The sequence below is a fragment of the Musca autumnalis genome, unplaced genomic scaffold (genome assembly GCF_047663935.1).
Source record: "Musca autumnalis isolate F117 unplaced genomic scaffold, ASM4766393v1 scaffold_3, whole genome shotgun sequence".
Classification (NCBI taxonomy): domain Eukaryota; kingdom Metazoa; phylum Arthropoda; class Insecta; order Diptera; family Muscidae; genus Musca; species Musca autumnalis.
In genome coordinates, this window is record NW_027411866.1 from 209,908,494 (window position 1) to 209,936,139 (window position 27,646).

Consider the following 27,646-nt stretch of genomic DNA (forward strand, 5'->3'; position numbering starts at 1 on the left):
ACAACGTTCTTCAAACGCTCGTGTAAACATGACTTAAGGTTACCTTTTATTATTCTACCATGATTTATTTTGTAGCATGGTACAAATACACAGGTAGCCGCATCGGCAGTTGTTAGTAACATAGGATGTCAAAATTTGACATCAATTCAATGCAATTGACACATTATGTTACCATCAGCTGGCTTGATAATGCTACCTGTATTATTGTACCATGTTTTGTAGAAAGCATGGTACAATAATACAGGTAGCATTGTCATGTCAGCTGATGGTAACATGATGTGTCAATTGCATTGAATTTATGTCAAATTTTGACATCTTATGTTGCCAACAATTGCCGATGCGGCTACCTGTGTATTTGTACCATGGTAAAAAGTCTCAATTTACATTACTCTTGTGTCAGACACTGAAAATAACACATGAAAATATTTTAGCTTTTAGGAGAGAGCGGAGGTGAAGGAGCTCCCTTTCTCCCTTCTTACCCATAAGCTCAAAACATTTTCATGAAAATTTTCATAGTCTGGCACAAGACTTAGGCGAGTTTACTTGCGGCAATTGTCAGTTTGTAGGTGAGAGAGGGGGCTGAGAGGCAAAGGGTTACCATATGCCTCACCTCTCTATCCATCAAACTGACAATTGCCGCAAGTAAACTCGCCTAATGTAAATTGGGACTATTATACAAAACATTGTTCATGTAAATGTTATGATTTTTTAGTTTATTTATTTTATATTTTTTCCTATTGTAATTACATATTTTAAATGGTTTGAAATAAAAAATGTTACCATAATTCTTTGTATAAAATGAGAAGGAATTTCCTTATTTCATAAATATCTTTCTTGAAAATTTTACGAAGGTATCATCTTACCCTCAGGTGTTGAAACCAAGCAAAAAGTTTGCATCCGCGGATGCAGTTAAATCACTAGAACAATTGCCGCTGGAGTACATCTTTTCCTATGAATTCACCTATGAATTTTACAAGAGAGCGCGCAGCTAGGATTCACTCCATTTTGCTTCCACGGCACACAGCTGGGATGCACTACATTTTCGATCCAAATCACAGCCTCTAATATAGGGTTTTGGATTGAATTTAAATGCAGTCTAAAGATGCTATATAATGTCCAATTTACATTAGCAACTTTTTCGTCATTTAGAGCTGTTTCGTCATTTATTTGCTAAAGCAGGCAACATTTTGCGTCATTTACCATACAAAAATAAATGACGATAGCTGCGTCATATATTCTAAACAACGCACGAAAACACCATACTATTATATGCAACCCAGCTTTTTCGCCACAAACTACCAAAAATGCAACTGTTTTATGATGTCTTTGTTTGTTTGTGTGTGTTGTAGAAAACCAAAAATACTCAAACGATGACTAAAGTGAAAATAAATGTTTAAAAAAACTTGCAAAAATTATGTTTTTTTGTTTTTAGAATTAATTTAAGTTATTTGATACACATTTGTGTTGTGAAATTCCTATTTCTCTGAATAAATATATTGTGTGCGTGTGTTTGTGTTATTGTATAAGTGTGTATGTGCGATTGTGTGCGTTAGCAAATGACGCAAAAAACAGATGTAAATACACTTCATTTGATTCTAGGATTTCGTAAAACGAAATCATTTAATGTGAATATGTAAATTGGACTTAATGCAAGCCATTGCAAATATCCCATAATAAAAAAATACATTGCTTATTCGCGTAAACAAGAATATTAACTTTATTACACTGATACAAATTATAAAAACTCTGCATTAAACTTGATCATAACTGAGTTTACTTCCTCTGCTCTGCATTTTGTGACACCGCAACTGATATTGCTTCATCATCCAAATGGTTTTTCATTTTTCCTCCAACTCCAGTTCAGATTTCCAAAAAAACTCTAACTCCACTTCAAAAATAATTTGCGTCTCGTGAATTACAACAATGTTCGTATCTTTAGTTTGCATTTCTTTATTTTTTTAAACAAATTTTTATAATTTTAGACACTCTTCTTGTGTTCAGAAAAAAGGCTGCGACTGTAGGGATAAAAAAATTGGCTTGCTTGGCTAGGGACCTATAAGCGAGTGCTTCTAAAATGTATCGAACGGAGTGTATTTTTCATAACTCCGTGTGGACTGCATCGAAAGATGTATTGAAATCATAACTCTGCATTGCACTACTTCCAAACTTTTTTGCTGGGAAATTATTACGGTATTCCCTATTAACAATTTTAACCCATTCGTTTTACCTGCGTTTATGGGATTCACAAGAATTACTCTATTTTAAAATGTTCAAATACAATAAATACGCACATGGACATTTTAGATACCTTTATGTAAAACCGTACTTCCTTTTGTACAAAAATTATGCTTGTATAAAATGATTTCAAAAACGCAACACTGGATATGAAAATTACGACTGACAATCAAAACGGACAACGCATTTTTGAGCAGTCAAAACCTATCGTCTGAAAACGCTCTTACATTTTGCTTCAAGTTGTTTTTTACTAATTTTTGGAGTTAAGGAACGCTTTTCGTGTTAAAATTGGTAAAACTGTAACGTAAAGGAACAAAGCTTATAATAGAAGCTTGATGATGGTTGGCAACTCAAAACATTTATTTATACGTTCACTCTGAAAGGGACATTTTGTACGCCGTAATTATATTTACCATCAGCTCTGTAAACAACCTGACAAAATAGCAGCAAATAGAAATTGATTGTGTTGTCTTTCTGATATTATTTATTGTTGTGCGTTTCCAATCAAGTCTCAACTTTTTCACGGTATTTATTGTTTATTTTTTACTTAGAAAATATTAACAATTTATTATATAGGCAAAAAAGATTAATAACTAACTATTATTAATCTCTTTCTACCTTCAATCAACCCACAAACAAATTGGTTGGAATACACAACGTCGTCAACTTTTCTGGAAACAAAAAACTGGGAAATCATCACAACTTGCAAAAAAAAACTCACATCGCTTGCCTTATACATACCAATTTTTTTGCTTGGCATCTTTTCACAACTGAAAAATTATGGATCAATTACATCAGTCAAGGAGTCGCAATCTAAAATCAACAATGGTAACTGAAGATCTTTATGTAAATGCAATAGTTTTATCAAGTAGCAAATTGCGTTACAAAGGAATGCATGTTTGTTTTTGTAGTTAATAACATTTGTAGGGTGTTTGGCAATTTATTTGTAATGTGGAAATTCTCAGAAACAATATTCTGTGGAAAGATGGGCCTCTGTTACATAGGGTAACTACTTGAAGACAGTTAGGAAGGCGTTATTACTAAAATGAAGCAAAACCTAGTACATTTTGTCTCAAGTATGGAGAAAAAAGAATAACTACTTCCATGATAACAAGACAATGTTCCGGTCTTACTTTCTCCTTATCTTCGCCTATATATACATACATATTTCATTGTACCCTTGGCTATTAAACTGGCGTTTATCTAAACTAGTAACTGCCGTCATAAAAGTTGATTGAAACATTGGCTTAAGATGAGTTTAAGCTCGGATCGGGAACAAATGTTTTCAACAGGTAGGTCTCATTACCCAGATCACAAATACTATATATAACATTTATTGCGGAAATCCATACTTCCCGAGATATGGGCCTCCGAAGTTCCTTAAATGTCCGCTACTTAGATAAAAATGTTCAATTTAAAAGATATTTTGCTCCCGTGCCCTAGATTTGCACCTGTCCATAGCAGAAAGACTTAAGACTTAGACGGCCGAAGGCGGCTATATAGAAAAAATTACAGAAAAAGGAGACTGAGAACGAATTTAGCGCAACCAAATTTATCAACCGTAAATAAATTTGCCAAGTACCACCTTATTCTGCACCCCTTTTCAAATCAACCTTTTTTGTGTGTATTTTCAATTGAATTCTTCAGTGGAGAATTCGTTCTATCCAACAAAATCAAAACAATTATATCTCAAGACCGGTGCTACGTACGATATTCCCCCAGATTGGTCCGCTGTTTAATACTGCAAGCACAGGCCGTATTTTTTAATCCAACTTTCATGGTATACATTTGATCATTAGGGTTATGACTTTTTTACAACCTCATATCATATTTTTGAGAAAAAATGCCAAAAAGTCATAACTCTATTGATAATACACCAATAATAACTTGCCAAGCACCACATCTTACCAAACCCAAAACATGAACTAATTTCTTCTCCCATTTTATGTATTTCTATTTACCCAACACAGGCCCCATTATCACCATGTCCCATACCCGATATCAGTGATGATGAATTGGTTTCAATTTCGGTACGTGATCTAAATCGCACACTAAAAATGCGTGGATTAAATCGTGAAGAAATTGTACGAATGAAACAACGTCGTCGTACTCTAAAAAATCGTGGATATGCTGCCAGTTGTCGGATTAAACGTATCGAACAAAAAGATGTTTTGGAAACTGAAAAAAGTCATGAATGGATTGAATTGGAACAAATGCACGAGGAAAATGAACAATGTAGTCGAGAAATTGAAAATTGGAAAAAGAAATATGCAGCGTTGCTACAATTTGCTGCCCACAATGATATTCCAATACCACAGGAACTGGAAACATGTTAGAACATTTTCGGTTTCTCTTTTTTTGTTTGTGTTTCCTCAGCGAAGCGGTGATTGTAGTACAAGTTTTATTTTCCACTTTATAGTTTTATTTGTATAATGTAATTCTATTTTTAAAGAGTGTTTAACATATACACACTCACAATGTATACGTCCTATAAATGATTAAATTAAGTTATATACAAAATACATATATGATAATTATAGCATATAGCAAATTGAAAACAAGCAAGAGGCGTTATTTTTTTATCAAAATACCCACCATTATGGTATGGTGATTCTTCATAAAGCAAAATTGACTATAATCGCTGGTTTGGTCATGCAGTAGAAAACATGATAAGTCTTCAAGTGGCTAGGTGTTCCTCACGATGCCCTTCCTCGTCAGGTAAGAATTCAATTGTATTTTTCATTTAATAACAAAATATAACCAAACCAGCTTTAGGTTACACTTCATTATGCCCGAGTCACCGTAACAGAAGCTTTGTTCTATTGTGTAGTATAAAAAAAAGATGAGATGTATAAGGAGGGAATTATTCAGGAGACAAAAGATTTAAATGTGCGATTGCTAATGCACGAGAAGTTCTTAAGAAAGATGAAAAGGGTAATGGGAGCTACGTTTTATAAGAAGGTGAGAGTATATATTTTGTCTCTGACACATATAGTCCACAATTCTCTTGAATCTTCAAGAAATCAACACCATTACCACCCTGTCTCGAAGATTTGAAAAACCTAACCATCTTTATGTGGGAGGGAGGACGAGAATTCTACGATGCAAGATCACAGCCCATACAAGCAAGTTTAATCTCCCTGCACCCTTATGTTCTGATGTAAATAATCCTACGGTCCGATTATATTCAATCTCGTTTGTAATGAGTTTCTCATTGGTAACATGCTAACTCCCTCCTCTAAAGAAATAACAGCACGATTGTCATTTAACTGATCTTAGACCATGTCACGTAGTCTGTTTGAATTTTTATTCTTATAAAAATATAATTTTAGTATACATTAACATAGTAATTGTGTTTAACGCAGCATTATCCCATCAGCATCCACTTCTACACGGGCATACATTTTTTCAATATTATTTCGTACAATATACTGATCTGCCAGCTCATCTGAATACTCTACTCCGTTGAATGCATCTCCATGCATAGCTTTCAAATGGACACGTGTTCTAGAAAAAATGAAAAAAAAAAAGAAAATTATTTTTTATATTCTAAATTATTTTTAATAAATCTATTCATTATCTGTTCCCACTTAAACATTGATGGCCATCCTCTGTTACACAATTTACAGCTATAGGGATAACCGCGATGTTTAAATGAATGTTGTCGCAAACTAAACGAATGACCAAATTCCTTATCGCACATTTGACACTTGTAACGAACACCTTCATGCCGCTGCTTGTGATGATGATCCAAATGTGTTTTAATGGCAAAGGTACGTGAACAGCGATCACATTTAAACGGAAACTCTCTGGTATGAAAACGCATATGAATTCGCAAATCTTTTGTTGTTACAAATTCTTTTTCACAATAGGAACATTTTAGCACTTTTCCTTTGTGTCTTTGTAGGTGCATTCTTAAATTAGTTTTTGTTGTAAATGTTTCCGAACACATATCGCATAGATATTCTTTGCCCGATTTGTCATTATTTTGTTGTTGGTGTGTCTTGTTGTTGTGATCCGCTTGAATGTGTTTTTTAAGATTTTTCGCCGTAAAGAAGAAACGATCACATTGGGAGCATTCATATCGACTTAATTTGGAAGATCCGTGTATGGTTGTTTGATGTTTAGCAAAAGCTAATTTTGTTAAGAAACAGCGATCTGTAAGTAAATAAAAAATTATTTAAATTTTAAATTTAAATTTTTTTGGGATAGCGTTTGCAATTTTGTTTTTTCAAAATAGTCTGGCTTAATCAAATTGTTGTTGTTGGAAAACTTATTACCACAAATGAAAATAATATAAAAAATAGTAAAGATTAGTTTATTATTGCAGTTCTGGAGCAGACATTTTATGTCTACATATTTGGTCCCATTGTGGTGCTATTTCCGTTTGGCAAACCTTCCTTAGGGAGTACAGCGATTATGTAATTTTCCTAACATCAGTACCAAGCGCAAAAATGGATGATTAACTAGGAAATGAACTTACAAACATATCACATGTTGCTACAAAAACAAAAACAACAACATCTAAAATAACATTGCACAGTTTCAAGAGGTATATTCGACAACAACTATAATTATATAATTATCCAAAGGCTACCTGACAAAAGTTCAGATTTTCCCATAATTGCAGTTCAAGGGTTGTCCTTTGAGGGCTAGATTTTGAATTCTGATTGCAACGATATCATTTTTCGTTCGTGGGCAAGTCCAAATTTCCTGCCATCATGACGAAAAGCTCTAAAAAATCCTACGGAAATGACTATCAAAATAAGATGGCCTATGACGGTTACTTCGTTCAGACACTTCATCTAAAAAATTCCAACGCTATAGCGCCTTAATTCAGTTTAAGACCACATCTCGGATCGACTTGAAATTTTAATAGCGGGTAGTCGTTGCGATTATGACCTCAACACTATAATTGTTTGCTGGGACAAGGCAATACTTCCTAAAATATTGGCACCGAAACGTTCCAATAATTTGGGTCACTCCTTCATACATTTCTCACCTCATACACCTATGAGAGTATGGGCTTGAAAACGGTCTTTAAAAATCCACGTTTATAGAGCAGAGTATAGGCTTCAAAATGCTCTTCAACAATCCACGTTTCTAGAGCAGAGTATGGGCTTCAAAATGGTCTTCAAAAATCCACGTTTATAGAGCAGAGTATGGGCTTCAAAATGGTCTTCAAAGGTCCACTATAGAGCAGAGTTTGGACATAAAAAATCCACTATAGAGCAGAGTATGGGCTGGAAAACGGTTTTTAAAAATCAAGGTTTATAGGACAGTTTGGACTTGAAAATGGTCTTCAAAAATCCATCCAGAGCAGAGTATAGCCCAGCAAAAAAGTCCTCCCAAAATAATGGGTTTTATAAGCGATTTTTGGCAGCCGTAACTACTTACAAATCCCCCTATTAACCCATTATTTTAACCAGGGCATGTCGCACTGAATTACTAGTTATTCTATGATCACTAGAATAACTAGTTATACTATGGCCACTGGAAGTTGAACAAGTAAAAAGTCGTTAAGTTCGGCCGGGCCGAACTTTTTCTACCCTCCACCACAAAATAGTCTTAATTAAAATGGAATAATTAGGGTCCTTTCACAATTTTAGGTGGAACAACTTTTCGACAATGGATAGACTCCTACTGCCTCCCACTATTGCTTCAATTACACTGTGAACACAAATGTTGGGGAAGAAATAATTCATTTTGGAGATGAAAGCCCTTGGTGTGTGTATATTAAAACCCCCGAAGGACAGATACGCCGTGAGTCGAACTTCCGGGTTATGGCGTGATGAAGTTTTTGCAAGAGACCCTTTAAGCCATCATGAATTAGCATTATATCTTTGTTTGTTATTTTTGTAGAGCACTTAAGCAACAGAGAACAAAGATATAACGCTAATTCCTAATGGCCCACAGGGACTCTAACAAAAATTTCATCACGCCATAACGCGGAAGTTCGACTCACGCGGATCTGTTCTTCGGGGTTCTTCATATACTCACCAAGGCCTTTCTTCCTCAAGAGGAATTTTCAGTGCCCCAGACTTTCACCTCCATTTTGTTGCACAGTGTTATCTAATCTAATCTAAAAAAATGTGTTCAGCTAGGTGAAAGGTACCACCTTCGGGGCTATATCAAGAAGTCAACCTATCTTTAAATTATTTGGCGGAAAGGTTTTACAGCTGCAGGGAACTTCAAGAGTCAAATTGAGGGTAGTTTTATCAAAACAATGTAGACCCTCAAAAATGGACCCATGTTGACGAATTTTAGTGAAGAAATTTCGTGACCACTGAAAATTCCCGAAAATCGGGAGGTACAGTTATATGGGGGGGATATACCAAAACATGGACCTATGTTGACGATGTTTGGTGGAGATATTTCATGACCACTGAGAACCTCAAATGTCAAATTGCAGATAGTTCGGTTACAAATTGTGGCTAAAATGCTCAAAATACCGAAAATCGGGAGGTACTGTTATAAGGGGGCCATACCAAAACATGGACCTATGTTGACGATGTTTGGTGGAGATGTTTAATGACCACTGACAACCTCAAATGTCAAATTGCAGATAGTTCGGTTACAAATTGTGGCTAAAATTCTCAAAATACCGAAAATCGGGAGGTACCGTTATATGGGGGCTATACCAAAGAGTGGACCGATATAGCCTATCTTCGAACTTGACCTGCCTATGGAAAAAAGACCATCGCGTGCAAAATTTCAACACTCTATATCAATTATTGCGGACGTTAGAGTGATTACAACAGACGGACGGACAAACATGACTAGATCGTCTTATAATTTTATCCTGGTCAAGAATATATATACTTTATAGGGTCGCAAATAATTAGTTCGATGTGTTACAAGCGGAATGACAAACTTAATATACCCTCCGTACTATGGTGGATGGTATAACCTCCATACTATGGTGGATGGTATAAAAATAAGCTAAAAGCTAAAAAAAAAAAATATTTTCTATTTTTAGAACAGGTGAGGTGAAATTTGTTTTCAATTTCAACACACTTCATATTTTTATAACCTCCACCATAGTATGGAGGGTATATTAAGTTTGTTTTTCCGTTTGTAACGCATTGAAATAATCATTCGATCTATGCATGTCCGTCTGTCCGTCTGTGGTAATCACTCTAGCATCCACAAAATTAGAGATAGGACGCTGAAATTTTGGGAAGATGCGTGTTTTGTTTGCAGGCAAGTCAATTTCGATGATGGGCTATATTGGTCCACGTTTTCGTATAGCCCCCATATAACGGTATCGCCCGATTTCAGGTATTTTGCCATTTTAGTCACATTTTCAAACCAAATTAGCTATAATTTTACATTTAGGGTTCCTAATGACCAACAAACTTATAGTCCAAAAGATATGGACATAGGTCCATGTATTGATATAGACCCCATATAACGGTACCTCCCGATTTTCGGTATTTTGAGAATTTTAGCTACATTATTTGACCGAACTACCTGCAATTTTACATTTGAGGTTCCCAGTGGTCGCAAAACATCTCCACCAAATAACTGTCAACATAGGCCCATGTTTTGGGATAGCCCCCATATAAAAGTACCTCCCGATTTTCTGTATTTTGATATAGCCCCACATAAAGGTGCCGCCCGATTGAAAACATTTTTAGATGCATTTTAGGTATCCATGGTCACAAAATATTTCCACCTAAAATTGTGGACAAGAAAGAAAATAATATTCCATATTTAGGGGTCGATTATGGAAAGCAACTCAACTCAAATCAAACGACGACAATTGTTGTAAAATTTATTCAATATCCGTATTTTAAAACTTTAGCTATAAATAAGTATTAATTTCAATGCAGAAATAAAAATTTCTATTACTAAATTTGTTGCTGGCAACGAAACTTAACTTAGGTTGCTATCCATAATCGATCCCTTAGTATCAGACAATTTTATGGTGGAGGGTACAAAAGTTCGCGAACTTAACTTTTTTACTTGTTTTATTTCACCCCCTGCTGGATTTGATCTTTTGCGAACCTCTGATATGTAGCCGAACACAGTACACACTAAGCCACGCACAGGAAGATTAGAGTTGCTTAAGCGCTTACATGTGCACCGCCAACCAGGTGTGCCAAGTTAGTGGTTTTCCCGCTACTTGTGGTAATTTTTGACGTACAAAAACCACTGTTTAAGAAGTAATGTCAGCTGTTTTAAAGTAAAAATCGCTACCGACCTATGGTGCGTATGTGGCTGTAGCGGTTTTTTCCTCGGAACAGTTGGCATCCGTGCCGCCAACTGTTCTTAGTTTTGGTTTTAAAAAAAAGTACCCGGCCGGCGGTGAGCGTTGAACACACAATACTCTGATTTGTAGTCGAACACACAAGCTCTGTGCCACCGTACTCATAATTTAGTAAGGAGTAAAATAAGTACATAGTTATTTTTGTTTACATTACTTTGTAACGGGTTACATAATGACTAACGGATCAGAATTTTTGTTGGGAGGCTTGAAAATGGTCTTTAAAAAATCCACGTTTATAAAGCAGTTAATGGCCTTGAAAATGATTTTCTTGCCTTGAAGCCATACTCAGCCATTTAAAATTTCTCAAGAAGTGATATGTTACTAGGTTAAGCACGATGGGTCTAAAATAGAATTAGGCTGCACTGATTGATATGAGAGGGATTCCACTCACCCACACGGGTATTTAAATTCTTATATTAACTCTTTGTCTTACCACACGTTTTACATTCATATTTTGTTTCATTGCTGTGCGCTTCTTCCATATGGACCAGTAAACAACCGGGGGATATAAGTTTTCCACATTTTTCACAGTCTTCATATTGTATATTTTTATGGACGACATTTTTATGGAAGTTGAGACGATCTTGCGACATAAAACAACATTGGCAATTATCGCAAGGATATTCCAAAGAGTTAACATCTGCAAATACAAGATTTGAGGATTATTTGGAATACTTTTGCTCTGTTCCAGAACCTGCAAGAAGCTACTATTTTTTACTACGATAACATTTTTTCCTTTATGTTATCGGAAAAAATAGTAAAAATTAGTAGATTCTTGCAGTTCTGGAACAGCCCAATATATTACCAATTAAGGTTATTTACACAAACATACCATGTTCATTATAATGCTCAAATAGTTCACGCTCTAATCTGTAGACTTTGAAGCAAATTTCACATTTGAAATTAAAATATTTCTCTTTGTGGCGTTTTCCTTGATTTTTGTCTTTAGTGGTGATGGAGTTCCTTGCTTGCTTAGATGGATTGGACTTTTTGGAAGAAGTTTCTTCAATTACTGTTTCTGTTAGGACTTTTTTGGAAGACTTAGACCTTTTGGATGAAGTTTTTTCCGTTTCAGTTTCTATGAGGACTTCTTCAAAATCAACTATTAAATTTTTGGTCTTTTTCAATGGCTTTTTGTTATTTGTATCATTGTTCTTTGTTGTCGATTCCAGGGCGATTTCTTGTTGATATTCTGCCTCTTTTGATATGTCATTTATCATTTCATTTATATCTAATTCGGAATCTATATCTGTGGAATTTTTGAAATCCAACATTGTCTCATCATTTGGATCGAGACATTCTACAAGCAAATCAGTCTGGCGTGGCGGGAAAGAAAGTAAAACATGAATAAAATATTTTATCTAATAAGTATGTATTTTTAAATACCTCTTCCTCCTCGTCCTCATTGTCACCTTTACTTTGTTGTGATTTGTTATCCTCAAACTCCTCCTCTCCCGAATTAGTTGTACCACCGAACAATTCATATTCCAAATCTATTGTTGTTGTATTATCACCATATTTATTGTCATTTACCATTTCGTCTTCTTCGTCGAACTCTTCGGCGGCATTACCATCATGGGTACTTTTTTCATACATTGACATTAAGAAATCTTCATTCCTCTGGGACTTCACTATAAAATCTATGGTACGCATTAACTGGAAACGGCAACGTGTGCAGATATAGGCATAATCCATTAGACTATCCACATTAAAGTGATCCGTTCCACCCTTACGTATGCAATAGTAATAACATTGCAAATATGTGGAAGCTTTACGACCATTTTTTAATTGTATCACTGGTTCTGGCGGCTCCATTAGGTGATGAGTTCTGGATACATTATTGCGTATTTCTTTGAGACAAGACCGACAATATTTGTGTTTTGGTGTTACGTCTTTTGATTGGAACATTTTTTATTTAATTATTTATTTGTCTGTAAACTACTGTAGACGTTTTACAACAGCATATCCTGCTGATGTTTCAAGGACATGGTTTCTTTAGAGCGTTGTATGTTTTGCGCAGAACCCATTTATCAGCTGTTTTTTGTTTATGTCCTTCAAAGAGAATGTTTTGTAACGAATTTTTCAATTCTAATTGTTTGCTCTTCTTGGAAGACATTTGTCCATTATATAAAAACATCGAAAGGGTACTCCAATTCCGTACAGGTTAAGTTTGGTGGAAAGTTTCCGATGTACAATGGTTGAAAGAATATCAGTTATAGTGCCCACCAGCAATTTTAGTTGGTCACCATAGGATTTTTAGAACTGTTGGACCATTTTATTCGGAAGTATGAACATGCCCCAAATAAAAATTGTACCAACGTAATAGGGACTTGAAATGGTCTTTAAAAAATCCACCTTTATAAAGCAGAGTATGAGCTTGAAAATGGTCTTTAACAATCCACGTTTATAGAAGAGAATATGAGCTTGATAATGGTATTTATAGAGCAGAATATGGGATTGAAAATGGTCTTTAAATATCCACTTTTGAGGATCAGAGTATGGGCTGGAAATGGTCTTTAAAAATCCACGTCTATAGAACAGAGTATGGGCTTGAAAATTGTCTTCAAAAATCCACGTTTATAGAACAGAATGTGAGGTTGATAATGGTCTTTAAAAATCCACGTTTATAGAGGAGAGTATGAGCTTAAAAATGGTTTAAAAATCCAAGCTTATAGAACAGAGTGTGGGCTTGAAATGGTTTCAAAAAAATCCATGTATATAGAGCAGAGTATGGACTTGGAAGTGGTCTTTAAAAATCCACGTTTATAGAGCAGAGTATGGACTTGAAAATGGTCTTCAAAAATCCACGGTTATTGAACAGAGTATCGGCTCGAGTATGGACTTGAAAAACGTCTTTAAAATCCACGTTTATAGAGCAGAATATGGGCTTTAAATCTACGTTTATAGATCAGAGTATGGATTTTATAATGGTTTTCAAAAATCCATGTTTATAGATCAGAGTATGGGCTTTATAACGGTTTTCAAAAATCCATGTTTATAGAACAGAATATGAGCTTAATAATGGTCTTTAAAAATCCCCTTTTATGGATCAAAAATCCACGTTATAAAGCATCAAAAATCCACGTTATAAAGCTTGATAATGGTCTTTAAAAATCCACGCTTATACCCAGCAAAATGTTTTGTAGCCAAAGAAGTAGTTAAATCATGAGTGCAAGTGATTCCGGACTACATCTTTTTACGTGAAAGAAGTCATGATTTTTACAAGGGCATGGTGCAGTGAGGATACTGTCTAATTTACTTCTTAAGCACACATTTTGCATTAGTTCTTTGTAGTGAATAAATCACAACAACATATGATTCAACTAATTCTTTGGCTACAAACAAAGATGTAGTTCGAAATCACTTATATTATTTTTTGTATACAAATTACTTTTTATGGATGCAAACATATTGCTGTTATTATAATTAACAAGAAACAAATTATGTTCTTTGTCTTTTTAAGTTTTTTTTGCAAAATTTTGAAATTTCTAAAATGTGAAAAATTTATGAAATGGATTCAAATCGGACATTGTCAAAATGTGAAGAACGGACTGCATTTTTCATGACTCTGCGTGGACTGCTTCAAAAAAAGCTATTCAATCACTACTTCACAAGGAACAACTTCAAATAAATTTTGCTGGGTAGAGCAGAGTATAGGCTTGTAATGGTCTTTAAAAAATTAGCGTTTACTGAGAAGAGTATAGACTTGTAAATGGTCTTTAAAAATCCACGTTTATAGAGCGGAGTATGGGCTTGAAATGGTCTTAAAATCCATGTTTATAGAGCAGAGTATGGCTTGAAATGGTCTTTAAGAATCCACGTTTATAGGGTAGAGTATGGACTTGAAATGGTCTTTAAGAATCCACGTTTATAGGGTAGAGTATGGACTTGAAATGGTCTTTAAGACCAGGTAGGGTAGAGCATGGGAATCAAAACGGTCTTTAAGAATCCACGTTTACAGGTCAGGGTATGTGCTTATAAACGGTCTGCAAAAATTCACTTTTATAGAGTAGAGTATGGGCATGAAAATGGTCTTTAAAAATCCACGTTTATAGAACAGAGTATGGGCATGAAAATGGTATTTAAAAATCCACGTTTATAGCGCAGAATATGGGCTTGTAAATGATCTTTAACAATCCATACTATGGGCTTAAAAATGGTCTTTAAAAATCCATGTTTATAGAACAGAGTATGCGGTTGAGAGTGGTCTTTAAAAAATGCACGTTTGTAGTGCATAGTATGGGCTTGAAAATTGTCTTTAAAATTCCACGTTTATAGACAAGAGTATGGTCTTGAAAATTGTCTTTAAAACTCCACCTTTATAGAGAAGAGTATGGTCTTGAGAATGGTCTTTAAAACTCCACGTTTAAAGAGCAGAGCATAGGCTCGAAAAAGCAGAGTATGGGTTAGAAAATGGTCTTTAAAACCCCACGCTTATGGAGCAGAGTATGGGCTTTATAAAAGTCTTCAAAAATCTACGCTTATAGAACAGAATATGAGCTTGATAATGGTCATTTGTTTTTACATATTTTGTTTTAACTTTATATTTAAATCCCCTTAATTTTATTACTTAATACCAATACACCATCCAAATACTTTTAGTTGTTCTATTCATACGGTCGATAATTGACAATTTGATGGGCGACAACATTCAATATTTCACGGGGTGACATATCATGCTGTTCATTTATAATGGCTGTTATGCGAGCACATTCCTTTATGTAATTCTCCAATTCTTTGAGATTTGGTGGTTTGCGCGGATTTTTAGATGATTGCAATGCCTGCAAACACTGACCCGTCATATTGGCCAGCTGGGAACGTGGTGGACTAAATATTTCATCCAAATCATAAAGTTCCAGTGGCGGAGCAGGTGGTTCACTGAAAATCGGTGGAAATGTCTACAAAGGAGGGAACAACGTTTTCTTATAAAATTGTTAATGCAAAAATGTTTTAAAAATCTTACCGCCAATTGTAAGGGTGGTAGGGGAATTTCAAACTGGGGTTTTATAATTTTCAGTGGTTCATATTTTACATTTAACTGTTGATATGTATTTATGACATCCTTGAGCAAACGATTACTCAACGAGCACAGAGACATGTCAAACATTTTCTTAAAATCAGCTGGTATTTCAGAGCCTATGGAATCTATGAGACAGGCCTTGGGCAAATCGGCAATAAAACCAATGTCCGTAAAGATTTTGTTGTCATTGAGCTGCAAAGGGAATAAATAATACGATTAATTGATATCTTTAGTTAAAAGAATGTGTCATCTTACCTCCACATCATTAAAATCCAAATGATTAAATTGTATATCATTGCTACCCAATAACTTGAGTAGATATTCCAAAATGGCATCGTTAGTCTTATAACTTGTCAGATATTTATCATGAAACATATAACCCGAACCCATAGCTAAAATTTTACCATTCGCCTCATTACAATAATACCCGGCCAAAGGTCTATTAAAAGGATAAACAACTGGTCCAGTTGTAAGCAAAACATTTGCCGGATCAGAAACATTCAAAGTGGCTCCATACGGATATTGAAAATGTAATTTATATTTTTCATCACTGAAATCATAGTCCACTTTATCGACAGGTTGTTTTAAAATATGCCTCCACATTGATTCACACACCACACCACCACCAATTGAACATTCTTTGGGATGGAAATTTTTATAGTAATGTGGTCGAATTACATTATCTAAAAATAGAAAACTTTTGTTTCTTAAATTGTTGTTAGTTTGGGTTTAATGAGAATACATACCATTATTAATATAAATACCATATTGTTCCAAAAAGAAATTCACATTTGTATTGAATTCATTTTCACCACCCTCTCCCAACAGCACCCACAAACTGCCACCATTATCAACATATGACTTTAATGCTTCAAATTCCTCTTCGGTAAAACGATCTTGTGGGCCGGCCAAAATAAATATTTTAACCTTGGCCAAAATTTCAGGTTTTAATTCCATGTCATTTCTGAAAGCAACACGAAACAAAGAAAACTAAATTAAAATTCAATCAAAAGGATATTCTTATCATTATAAAAAACATTCAGGGGCTGGATTCTTGTTCTATGAAAATTTGTCATTTATTTCCTTTATAAACTTTTTCATAGAAACAATAAAATAAAATAGTAATAAATACTATCCTCTATTCAAGCTCCTGAGTCATAACATAGTGGAAATCAGTGTATATTCAGTCCTTTTCTTCTTTTAGTTTGTGTTTCGTCTTCTCTGAAGATAATCAAATGTTTTTACTTACTGTTCAATAAGATATTGAGATTTCAATTTCCGATGAAGCATTTTATAATTATCGGTTATTTGAAAACGTTCATTTTTCGATATATCAAAACAAATTACACTTTTCGAGGACATTTTCGTAAATAAAGGAAATGTTTTAATAAAAACAAATTAAACACTATAAAAAGGTTCCTATGAAATTACAAACGGTTGCCATGCAACGGTAACAGAGAAAGTAATGGTGGTGTAAAAACGGCTTATGTCGAAACAGATGCATACCTTGCTATCAACACATGTTGAGTGTCGGGATCCCGTAAATTAGGCTTAGAGGTAGTTTACACTATCTATCAATGTCATATGACACAAAATAAAACATTCCATATCTACCCACGGAGGCAATGTGGAGACGTAATTTTATTATATTTTTGCTGGGGTGGACGCACAGAATAAATGGCGTAAGGAAAATCTCCAATATTCCACATATTAGTGAATATTTAACGATGGAAAATTTCATGTCATATGACATTTACATATCGTCACCATAAATGCCCGAAGACGTAACCGACATGAAAATCGAAATTCGTTTTCTGAGGCAATCTGATACATAAAGCTAAAATACATGCTCTGGCAAAATTTCAAGCTTCTACGTTCAAAAACAACGATCCTATTCAAGAAATGGCATTTCGGAAAATGGGATAATATTGCAGATTTTGCTGTAATGGAGGATCCCAAAACTAAGCACTTCAGCGATTTTGGCTTCACTACTTATTCCCCTTCGTATATGATCGATAATATCCCATATACTCGCCTTCATAAGATTAATATTCCATAAAACAGTTTTTTAATTTTATAACGTTTTTTGCTTCTAGTGTAAAGTTTTGGTTTTGTGGGTTACGTCTTCGGGCATTTTTGGTGACGATATAGTGTAAACTACCCCTTAGTTTACATTTACGAAATCCACTTGATTTCAACTGTATTCCTTTGCGTATACATCAAATGAAAACTCATCTGAAATCCATTGGGTTTCATTTGACGTTTAAGCAATTGAATTGACAGTTGAAATCGAGTGGATTTCGTAAATGTAAACAAAGCATTAAAAGAAAACCAAGTAAAAAAGTATCGGTCGGCTTTGCCGACAGAGATATACCCTCAGCCTATGTGAATTGGAACTTTCATCTACGGATAGATCGAATGTATTTAGGGTCTTTTCAGAATTTTGTGGCCCTTTTTGGACATTTGAATTTGTCGACAAAAATGTGGATTAGGATTAAAGTTCAAAAGTTTTGCGGAGGAGGAAATGGACCGACAGAGTATTATGGAAGTGGATCTTATTTTGAGAGTCATATCTTTTCGATGGATATCGCGCCCATTAGTCATTTCAGAGGGTTATCGTACACCTGTTGGACCAGTATGCCAGGAAGCATAGACTTGTACACGGAAAACATAATATGGCTGTAAACAGGATCATAGTTATAAATTTCCAAAGGATCTCCAAACAGACCCTAACTGCACTTGGACACAAATGTTGAACTTTTGTGGGGGAGGTGTCCTAAGGAGAGAACCGATATGGGCCATTTTAGAAGTTAAACTTAGTAACGAAGGCCAAATTTTGCATAAAATCGATTTATCAGTTCGAGAGTTATTGTGCTCTCCACCTATTACATATGGTGCCACAGGGGTTTCTTTACAACTTTCGAGCTGTTTTCCCAAGAAGTATGGACTTGCCAATGAAAAAACATTTGCCGTCGTAGTTGAGACAGCGATTGCAAGTTGCTTCAACAGAAATCAACATTAGTCAAGAGCAGGTCATAAAGTGAACTTATCCGAAATTTTGTGTGGGAGGAACCCGAAGGAATGGACAAATATAGTACATATTCCAACCTGATCTATATCTGGTAGATATATTAGGATGCGTAAGGTATGGGCCAAATCGTTCCCTCCCTTCAAGAGTTATCGTGCGCACAATTTTTCCGAACATTTTCGAACTTTTGTGGGGGAGGTACCTGAAAGAGTGAACCGATATAGCTTATCTTCGAACTTAAACTAAGCGTGGACAAAATATAATCAAGGGCAAATTTTGGATCGAATGGGCAGATCCGTTCGAGAGTTATCTTGCGCTCCAACCACTATACACGGTGTCATAGGGGTTTTTGAGTCTTTCAGGCTATTTTCTCTGGAAGTATGGTTTTGTCCCTGACGGAACTTGTACCGCCGTATGCGGGGCCGTGAATACAAGTTGTTACAACAAAAATCAAAACGATTTGAGAGCAGGTCCTGAACTGAACTTTTCCGAAATTTTGTGTGGGAGGTACACGAAGGCGTGGACCGATTGGGTCCATATTGCAACCTCATTTAAGTTTGGTAGAAATTTCACGATGTGCAAAGTATGGACCAAATCGGTTGCCCCTTTCAAGAGTTATCGTGCGCACAAGTTTTCCGAACATTTTCGAACTTTTGTGGTGGAGGTACCGGAAGGAGTGGACCTATATAACCCATCTTCGAACTTAAACTTAAGCTGAAAACAGATACAACGTTTGATTAAAGTTTTGTGTCGTTTTGGCCGTTTTTACACTGTTGGGCATGATGCCGAAAAATTCAAATTCGTTTGAAATATACGCCGACAAACAGATAAACCCTGGACGATGGTATCGTCGTCGTCCTGTTGTTGTTGTTGTTTTTTTCTCGACGCCCAACGCAAAACTTTAATCAAACTTTGTATCTGTTTTCAGCTTAAGTTTGGACAAAATATTACGAAAGCCAAATTTGGACCAAATCGGCTCATCCGTTCGAGAGTTATCGTGTGCACCAGCCAGCCGGATAGACGGACGGACATTGCTAAATCGACTCCAAATTGTCTGAAACACATTTCGTCCAAACATACTTTGGGTCTAAAACCATTATTTCGATGAGGCACATTTTGCCTGTATGAAAGTGTATATACCCTCGTTAGCATAAATGCTGAGGGTATAATAATCAACCCCGTTAGTTTTCTCACTTTTTTCTTTAAGTTGAAACGGCAGAAAGACAAAATTCACAGGGAGTTTACATTCATAATCACCCTGAATATTTTCTACCGAAACCATCAAAAGGAATATGGGAACTTCTCTCATACTTGATCAGGGTAAAATTCTGAGTCGATCTATGCATGTCCGTCAGCGGTAATTACTCTAGCATTCCCATTGATATAGGAGGCTGAAATTTTGGGAAGATTATGTTTGAAGGCAGGTCAAGTTGCACATTTTGGTATAGCGTCTATATAACGGTACACCCCGATTTCATGGATTTTGACGTTTTTAGATACATTTTTTAAAACGAAATAGCCACAATTTGACTAAATAGCTCCATGTTTTGGAATAACCCCCATATAACGGCAACCCGATATCCGGTATTTCGACGTTTCAAGCTACATTTTTCAGTTCGAATCATACATAATTTGACATTTAGGGTCCTAGGTGCCTTGAGATTACTAAAGCCGAAAACTTTAAAGTTTCGGTAAAGTTTTGCGTTGAAAAGAAAACAACAACAATAGGGCGACTGCGGTACCAAATTTCAGCGTTGATCTGTTTGCCGGCATATATAAAATAAATTTAAATTCTTCGGCTCCATGGTCAAAACAACGCAAAACTTTACTAGTACTTTAAAACTGTTTTCGGCTCAAAAGTTGTTATCCCCCGCTAGGGAGATATGCTGGTCGAATACCCGAAGTGAGACCAAATTTCCCAACAGAGGCTGGGTTGTTGTTGTATCAGTATTTAAACATACGTAGAATCATAGGTTTAATGCTGGGTTGGCAGCCGCTGGCCGAAACACTATGGTTCCGGGTCAATCCGGTACGAAAGAACCCGCCAACCCCAAAGTCAGGAAACTGACACTGGAAGTTAACAGTTTGGTCGGTGAGCATAAGCGAAACAAGTGGCGATAGTCGATAGTTTGCGAGCACTCGGGAGCGACAGGGCGAAGGGAAGAGCAGTACGTCTCATTAGATCTCTTCCTGCTGAAGATGAATAACCACAATAAAAAATGGATGATGTTGAGACAGCACAAATAAAAAAGTAAAAACAAAACCAACATAGGTCTAACTTTAGGTGTAGGCCCCATAGAACGGTGCCCCTGATTTCTGGCATTTCGGGGTCTTGACCACATCTTTCAAAGAAATTGGCTAAAATTTGGCAATCGGTACTCCCTAGTGCCAGAAAACCTTCTAGCAAAAAAATTTTGAATTGGCTCAACGTTCTCCATATAATGGATCGATTTTTCTGAATTTTGAAGATTTTATGTAAATTATTAATTTGAAATGCCTTAACCTTTCCTGGAGGTAGGCTTGACGGTCTCACAATTAGGAGGGTTGGCGTTTTTTGTTTGGGATGACGACTTCTATTTTGTTTTTCAAAATAGTCAGGCTTAATCCCGTAGTCGTTGTTTTAATATTTTATTAAAACAATTTTGGGTATAAAAACTTGGGTATAAAAAGTTTCTTGTTGAAAAACAAGAAATAAGGGGACTCATGAAGATCTGTGGCGAGATCTGAAACTATAGTATTTCCTGCCTTACCCCTTGGTAAACATCGCCAATTTTTTTCCACTAATAAATTAAAGTTCTTTTAATAAAATATTAAAACAACGACTATGAGATTAAGCCTGACTATTTTGAAAAACAAAATAGAAGTCGTCATCCCAAACAAAAAACGCCAACCCTCCTAATTGTATTCATTATTTTTAGGGTTCTAGTTTAAGAATCAATCAAAATGGCTGAATTTTTGATATTTTACATTGAGGACCACATTTTAACGTAATCTTCATATAACTGCATGGCACAATGTCTCTACTATATATTTAAAAACCTGAAATGTATCACCTGCACATTTGAAACTCCCTGAAAGGTATTTTGGATACAAGTTCCAAAGCTGATATCTTGAAAAAGAATCTTCAGACTACTACTGATCTTTTAAAAAAATTTTCGTTTGGGGTAAAGAGGTGGAACATAACTAAAACTTTACATTAAATTTAATTATACCGAAGAAATGACATTACAAAAGTCCTTCAGTCAACAATCCAAAAAATGAACAAACACAAAACTGAATAAAATATATGTTAATAAATTTTTTTTCAATATTCGAATTAAGTTTGGTCAATATATAGAGTTCATTTAGTTTGATATTAATATTTTACGTTCACCCAACTTGTTCACTGATTTCGCCTCGAAATCCAACCTATTAAATTTTCTCTTTTTTGATGCTATTCACAAAGAGTACAGTAAGAAGTAATGCATAACAAATGTATTTTAAAAAAATGTAACATGTAAGGAGAAGATATGAACACATTTCGTACCAAAAGTTAGACTTTATTTTTTTTAATTTCGGCCAATGACCGCGACCACTGTGAGCTGGTGTGACACCTTGGTAATTGAGCCGTGAGTATACCCTATTACATTTTGAAAACCAAATTTACAAAAAAAAAGTAAAATTACAGCTGATTGCCACTTCTATCTTATATAAATGTTCCTCGCGTTTAACAAAGCCCTTCAATCAATATTCTGGAAGTCTCGAACGGTGAATTCTGTTTTCTTGTCCGAAAAATTTCCTTCCGTTTTAACGTTTTCTGAATTGTGGAAAAACGCCCTTTATTTTCTTGCAAATAATCATTAATTTGGCAACTCTTTCGTCGCCGTTTTTCATGCCATTTGGAATGACAGCATGCTGAAATTAAAAGTGAATATATGGCAACGATGTCGATATGTCAAAATTGACAAAAAAGCACCAACACATGTCGTATTATTTTTAGTCACTTCATTTGTGTTCTAGAGTTCGCGCTGTACAAATCGAAATCAAATTCAAAAATATGGGTATTCCAGCTGGTGATGTTGAAAAGGGCAAGAAACTCTTCGTCCAACGTTGTGCCCAATGCCACACCGTCGAAGCTGGTGGTAAACACAAAGTAGGCCCCAATCTACATGGTTTGTTCGGCCGTAAGACTGGTCAAGCTGCTGGATTTGCCTACACAGATGCCAACAAATCCAAGGGCATCACCTGGAATGAAGACACCTTGTTCGAATACTTGGAAAACCCCAAGAAATATATTCCCGGCACAAAGATGATCTTTGCTGGTTTGAAGAAGCCTGGTGAGCGCGCTGACCTCATTGCCTACCTGAAATCCGCTACCGCCTAAATTTTCATCCATACACAAATTATAATTTATGTATACCAACTACAAATTAAATCAATTCTAATTTATGTTAATACTACATCTTAAATAAACATTAATATTAGTTAATGTAAATTTAAATTATTGTGAAACGTAGATGGTGGATGGAAGAGCCATCAGCAAGTGTATTAGCAGCATTAAATCAATAGAATAAAAGAAAATTCATTACCTCACATAAACCAAACACAAGAAAAAAAGTCGAGGTTTTTCATTCATATTTAGCTTATCTTTGGCTTTTACGTAACAACAAAAGTGTGACTCGTGTGTGCTACCCCCTGCCGCCTCCCTCTATGTGGACAACCCTCCCCCAATTCTAAAAAGTGTTATACAAACCAATACAACAACGCAAAGATACATACACAGATATTTATCACCCTGTTCAACGTGTTTCAAAAAATGTGTAGTATTTCCGTGAGTTTGAAGTTCAAATTCAAAGGCTTGGCAACGTCACGTGTGACGACGACACGACAACATAATAGCATCAACAACATGGAAGAAACTACGAGATGTTTTTGCATAAACAATGAAATACTAATGGCTGGAGTGGGGCATCATGGCCTTATGTATGAAATTGTAAAAACTGGTGAAATTATTAGCGAAGGTTGGTTGTCTGGTGACTTGACTGTTACTGTGACGTTATTGATTATTTCAACAAATACAGTTGCTTGTGCCGAGCAACAAAACGACTATAGCAGATTAAAAAAGCTCACTTTGGCTGACTATAGCGGCTATGGAATTTTTTTGTTTATGAATATATTCTAACGTTTACTTCCTACACAGTCCATATTGGGTTAGAAGACATTGACATTATTTTATGATTTTCTTTGTTTGAATTGTAGCAAACGTAATTGGTACACAGAAGATGTTTGGAGCGGGGGAAAAATACAAGAATATTTTGAAATTTTATTTTTCCTCCAGTCCCAACAAATGTTGTATAAACAAAATTTTAGCTGAAGTTGCGCAATACAATGCCAACAGAAAGCATTTCATAACTGTGTGTACTGTGTGTTTTTTTTTTTTTTTTCATGGAAAAACTTTTTATTAGCCAGTTGCATCATACTGAGTATTCAGAATGAAAATATGTATATATTTTTATATGCCAAGTTTTGCGGTTGAACTTGAAAAATTGCTTTTGTTATAAAATGAATCACAAAACGAACACAATTTTATAAATTGGAGATTTTGATATTTAAACCTTACTCTAAACGAAAATTTCCCGTGAGTTTTGTCTTTTCACAGGGTGAAAAAACTCGCGGGGAATTTACGTTCAGAATAACACCCCCATTGCTAGAATTTTATTAATCCTTTTAGTTTAATAAATTCCTGGAATAGTAAAATTTGTCGGTTATATTCTGATACACACTTCACCTCTCACTTCACGCTTCAAACATTTTGTTTACCCCATTTACTCCTATTTTTTGGAAATTTCTTGGGACTAAGATATATTAGGGTATTTAAAAATAATAGTACACTCTAGTCCGTCCATAAAATACTCGAAGAATAAGCGTAAATGGGGTGAACTGCTTGAGGCGTGAGGTGAAGTGTGTCTCAGAACATACCCGTGTGATTTTATCAGTTTAGAATATTACATGGGAAATGTATTTTTTGTTTTAAACTTGAAACAAGTGTAGTTTAAGGGCAACTCGCGGTTTGTGTTGAAATTTATAACATAGGTTGCCCATATTATCCTGATCACAATTATGTATAGTTTACCGGGAGGATGTCCATACTTCCCGAGATATGGGTCTTGATTTTTCGAAAATGTTTTGCTATAACATTATTATGTTGCCCTCGGACACCCTTTGGGTCGTTGTGAAATTTATGTACATATATCATAAGAAGTCCATATTATCATGATCACAACGATATACAGCTTTAGGACAATAAGTCCATACTTCCCAAAATTTGTATCTTTACTGTTTGGAAATTGTATTTTAAAACCATTATGTTGCTATAGGACACCCATTGGATCTTCATCATGTTGTTGTTGTATGCATTTATTTTTATGTTTGTGTGTTCAATCTGGGTCTATCTCCAGTTCCAGGAAAGTCGCTGCTTCAATGGGACGTAGCCACAGATCTACTGGAGTTAGATGAGTAGTCAATCCCACGGCAGCGGGTTCTCTCGTACCGAATTGACCCGGAATCACGCAACAACAATGTTCCGGCCAGTGGCTGCCAGCTCAGCATACACATGGAGGAAGTCCATACTCCTGGGCCGCCCCTGCGTACGTCCCTGACCCTTAGCTACATAATGGTATAATATGTAGTACGAATGTTCATAAAAGTCAGGACCAATATCTCGAGAAGTATGGAATTCCCCCCGAAAACTATATAACGTTGTCATCAGTATAATAAGGATTACCTTTGGTTAAATTTTAAATCAGAATTGAGAGGTGCTCTAACGACATTTAAGACTGAAATACCTTACAGCCTGTTTAACTATGTCGAACGAAAATGAAAACGAAAGAAAAACTACTTAACTCGTGTATGATTTTCGAATTTTGTAGTAGTTTCGAAGCAATAGCAAAGTCAATAGGTGTGTTCGTTTACCCAATAATTTGTAAAAATTTGTACAAGTCCAGTAACTTCTTGTAAACGACTAAGGTCTTTTACATTGTACTGTAGAGTAAACGAACAACATCCAGTAACAATTTGTACAAATTTTGAGTAACCGAACACACTGAATATTACCATGAAAAGCAAAGTTTAGGTGTTTTACGTTCGCATTCATTTTCTTTCGACATAGTGAAACAGGCTGTAAGGGCTATGTCGAAAGAAAAAGAATGCAAACGAAAAGCACCTAAACTTTGTTTTTCATGGTAATATTGACTTTGCTTTGGCTTCGAATCTACAACAAAATTTGAAAATCATATACCAGTTTAGTAGTTTTACTTTCGTTTTCATTTTCGTTCGACATAGTGAAACAGGCTCTAAAATCATATTTATTGTGAAGTTTGATTTTACAGCCTGTTTCTGTATGTCGAAAGAAGAATGTGTGCGAAAGAAACACGTCCAAACTCTTGTTTGTTCTTCAAATTTGTCTTTTGTTTTGAAGCAAAAGCAAAGGTACAATTATTTCGAAAACTAAAGTCCGGGCGTGTTTCATTCGCACACATTCTTCTTTCGACATACAGAAACTGACAGTTAGAGATTTTAGAACGAAAATGAAAACGAAAAAAAAACAACTAAACTCGTGTATGATTTGTAAGTTTTGTAGTTGTTTTAAAGCAAACAAGAAGTCGATATTGCTATGAAAACCAAAGTTTAGGTGTTTTTCGTTCGCAATCATTTCTTTTCGACATAGTGAAACATGCCCTTAACAGCCTGTTTCTGTATGTCGAAACGAAAATGTGTGCGAATGAAAAACGCCCAAACTTTTAGATGTTTTTCAAATATGTTTTTTGTTTCGAAACAAAAGCAAAGGTAACAATTTTTCGAAAAATCATGTTTGGGCGTGTTTCATTCGCACACATTTTGGTTTCGACATACAGAAACAGGCTGTAAATGCTATTTAGATACTTTGACAGCCAGTTTCTGTATGTCGAAAGAAGAATGTGTGCGAATGAAACACGCCCGAACTTTAGTTTTCGAAATAATTTTACCTTTGCTTTTGATCCAAAACAAAAAACAAATTTGAAAAACACACAAGAGTTTGGGCGTGTTTCATTCGCACACATTCTTCTTTCGACATACAGAAACTGGCTGTGAAACGTTTTACTAGAGGTGGGTGGTTGATAAGTTAGATACAACAATGTACATTTTTTTTTTCGTGGGGTCATCTATGAATGCGTTACCTTTCAAAAAATGCCTGCCAGTACCCACCGTGGATGATATTTGTCGGTCAATACTTTATCTTATTGACCTCTAGCTTTCTCCCATACGAGGAATTTGAAAATAATCCACATTTGGACAACGGTCACATTGGACTGCAGAGATGAGGCTAGGTTGCGCAGGTTGTTGAGTTAATATCGATCAGCAATTACCTCAAGGTATTGGGATCCCATTCGAAAACTTGAATAATTTTTCCACAAGAGCCAACTCTCCTCATATCTTCAGTAGGCCAGTTACATGTCTGGGCGTCCAAAAAATAAAATGTTGGCAGGAAGGCTTTTCATGATATAGTGAGAGTAGGCTAAAGTTTCAAAAGAAAGTCAATATATACATACATTATAATAGGCCTATAAAGCAGGATTGATCCGTATACTAACTGATACATACATCAGCCAAGATCACCCATATACGTTAACGTGACTGCAACAACAACATATGTTCACTCTATTCTCATCTGTTGTGGTTTAGCAAAGGGAAGACTCGCTCAGGGAGACTAATGCACAAAATATTTTGAGCACCACCGACATACATACAATATGTTCCCACAACATCCCAAAGTGAGTACACGCCGATTAATATTGGTTCAATGATCCGGGATCTACTTTTTTCCCGATGATGATGTTCTGGCTCCCTAACGGATGCATCAGCAAGTTTACCAAACACCATTTCAGAGACCTTACCAATATGTCTGATGTCCCAGTAGCGTTTCGAATATGACAGAGAAAAGTTGTGTTGTTGTTGTGTTATCGAAAACAGCAGAACTGTTACACGATCAACTGTAAAATGTAACGCATATCAAAAAATGTTCTCTAATACATTTTTCAGCCTTCAATGGCTGTGTTCTATACATAACTTTAAA

General features: G+C 35.5%; 4 protein-coding genes across 8 annotated transcripts; 2 read left to right on the forward strand and 2 right to left on the reverse strand.

The window, feature by feature from the left end:
- The first annotated feature begins 2,622 nt into the window (after positions 1–2,622).
- Positions 2,623–4,796, forward strand: maf-S (MAF bZIP transcription factor K). Of its 4 annotated transcripts, none has more exons than XM_073976449.1 (3): positions 2,623–2,760; positions 2,812–3,081; positions 4,206–4,796. In XM_073976449.1, exons 2-3 carry the CDS (start codon positions 3,016–3,018, stop codon positions 4,569–4,571), a joined length of 432 nt encoding a protein of 143 aa, XP_073832550.1. In that variant the 5' UTR covers positions 2,623–2,760; positions 2,812–3,015; the 3' UTR covers positions 4,572–4,796. The 4 variants fall into 4 exon arrangements, with proteins under 4 accessions (XP_073832550.1, XP_073832551.1, XP_073832553.1 ...); XM_073976450.1 differs by having other exon boundaries at positions 2,812–3,063; XM_073976452.1 differs by having other exon boundaries at positions 2,636–2,760; positions 3,034–3,063.
- A 697-nt stretch (positions 4,797–5,493) lies between these two features.
- Positions 5,494–12,806, reverse strand: LOC141398790 (uncharacterized). Its single transcript, XM_073976445.1, has 5 exons — positions 11,894–12,806; positions 11,340–11,823; positions 10,941–11,147; positions 5,826–6,393; positions 5,494–5,742 (listed from the first exon to the last, which is right to left on the reverse strand). The coding sequence occupies exons 1-5, from the start codon at positions 12,413–12,415 to the stop codon at positions 5,592–5,594; spliced, it is 1,932 nt and encodes a 643-aa protein (XP_073832546.1). The 5' UTR covers positions 12,416–12,806; the 3' UTR covers positions 5,494–5,591.
- Positions 12,807–15,005: 2,199 nt separating this feature from the next.
- IFT52 (intraflagellar transport 52) lies at positions 15,006–27,418 on the reverse strand. 2 transcript variants are annotated; one of them, XM_073976448.1, is made up of 6 exons: positions 27,175–27,418; positions 26,779–27,088; positions 16,274–16,491; positions 15,783–16,210; positions 15,471–15,719; positions 15,006–15,405 (listed from the first exon to the last, which is right to left on the reverse strand). In XM_073976448.1, the coding sequence occupies exons 3-6, from the start codon at positions 16,482–16,484 to the stop codon at positions 15,115–15,117; spliced, it is 1,179 nt and encodes a 392-aa protein (XP_073832549.1). In that variant the 5' UTR covers positions 16,485–16,491; positions 26,779–27,088; positions 27,175–27,418; the 3' UTR covers positions 15,006–15,114. The 2 variants fall into 2 exon arrangements, with proteins under 2 accessions (XP_073832549.1, XP_073832548.1); XM_073976447.1 differs by lacking the exons at positions 26,779–27,088; positions 27,175–27,418 and adding an exon at positions 16,777–16,966.
- On the forward strand, positions 22,492–23,029 carry LOC141398793 (cytochrome c-2-like). Its single transcript, XM_073976453.1, has one exon. The coding sequence runs from the start codon at positions 22,592–22,594 to the stop codon at positions 22,916–22,918; it is 327 nt and encodes a 108-aa protein (XP_073832554.1). The 5' UTR covers positions 22,492–22,591; the 3' UTR covers positions 22,919–23,029.
- Positions 27,419–27,646: the final 228 nt, after the last annotated feature.

Excerpts from the sequence above, each read along its gene's own strand:
- IFT52 (XM_073976447.1), bottom strand. The coding sequence starts at position 16,889 with ATGTCCTCGAAAAGTGTAATTTGTTTTGATATATCGAAAAATGAACGT. Across the intron at positions 16,492-16,776 it reads TCTCAATATCTTATTGAACA|AAATGACATGGAATTAAAAC; the intron begins GTAAGTAAAAAC and ends TGTTGCTTTCAG. Across the intron at positions 15,406-15,470 it reads TACCACCCTTACAATTGGCG|ACATTTCCACCGATTTTCAG; the intron begins GTAAGATTTTTA and ends CCTCCTTTGTAG.
- LOC141398790 (XM_073976445.1), bottom strand. The coding sequence starts at position 12,415 with ATGTTCCAATCAAAAGACGTAACACCAAAACACAAATATTGTCGGTCT. Across the intron at positions 11,824-11,893 it reads ATGAGGACGAGGAGGAAGAG|ACTGATTTGCTTGTAGAATG; the intron begins GTATTTAAAAAT and ends CCGCCACGCCAG. Across the intron at positions 11,148-11,339 it reads TGAGCATTATAATGAACATG|ATGTTAACTCTTTGGAATAT; the intron begins GTATGTTTGTGT and ends TTGTATTTGCAG.
- maf-S (XM_073976449.1), top strand. The coding sequence starts at position 3,016 with ATGGATCAATTACATCAGTCAAGGAGTCGCAATCTAAAATCAACAATG. Across the intron at positions 3,082-4,205 it reads TGGTAACTGAAGATCTTTAT|GCCCCATTATCACCATGTCC; the intron begins GTAAATGCAATA and ends TACCCAACACAG.
- LOC141398793 (XM_073976453.1), top strand. The coding sequence starts at position 22,592 with ATGGGTATTCCAGCTGGTGATGTTGAAAAGGGCAAGAAACTCTTCGTC.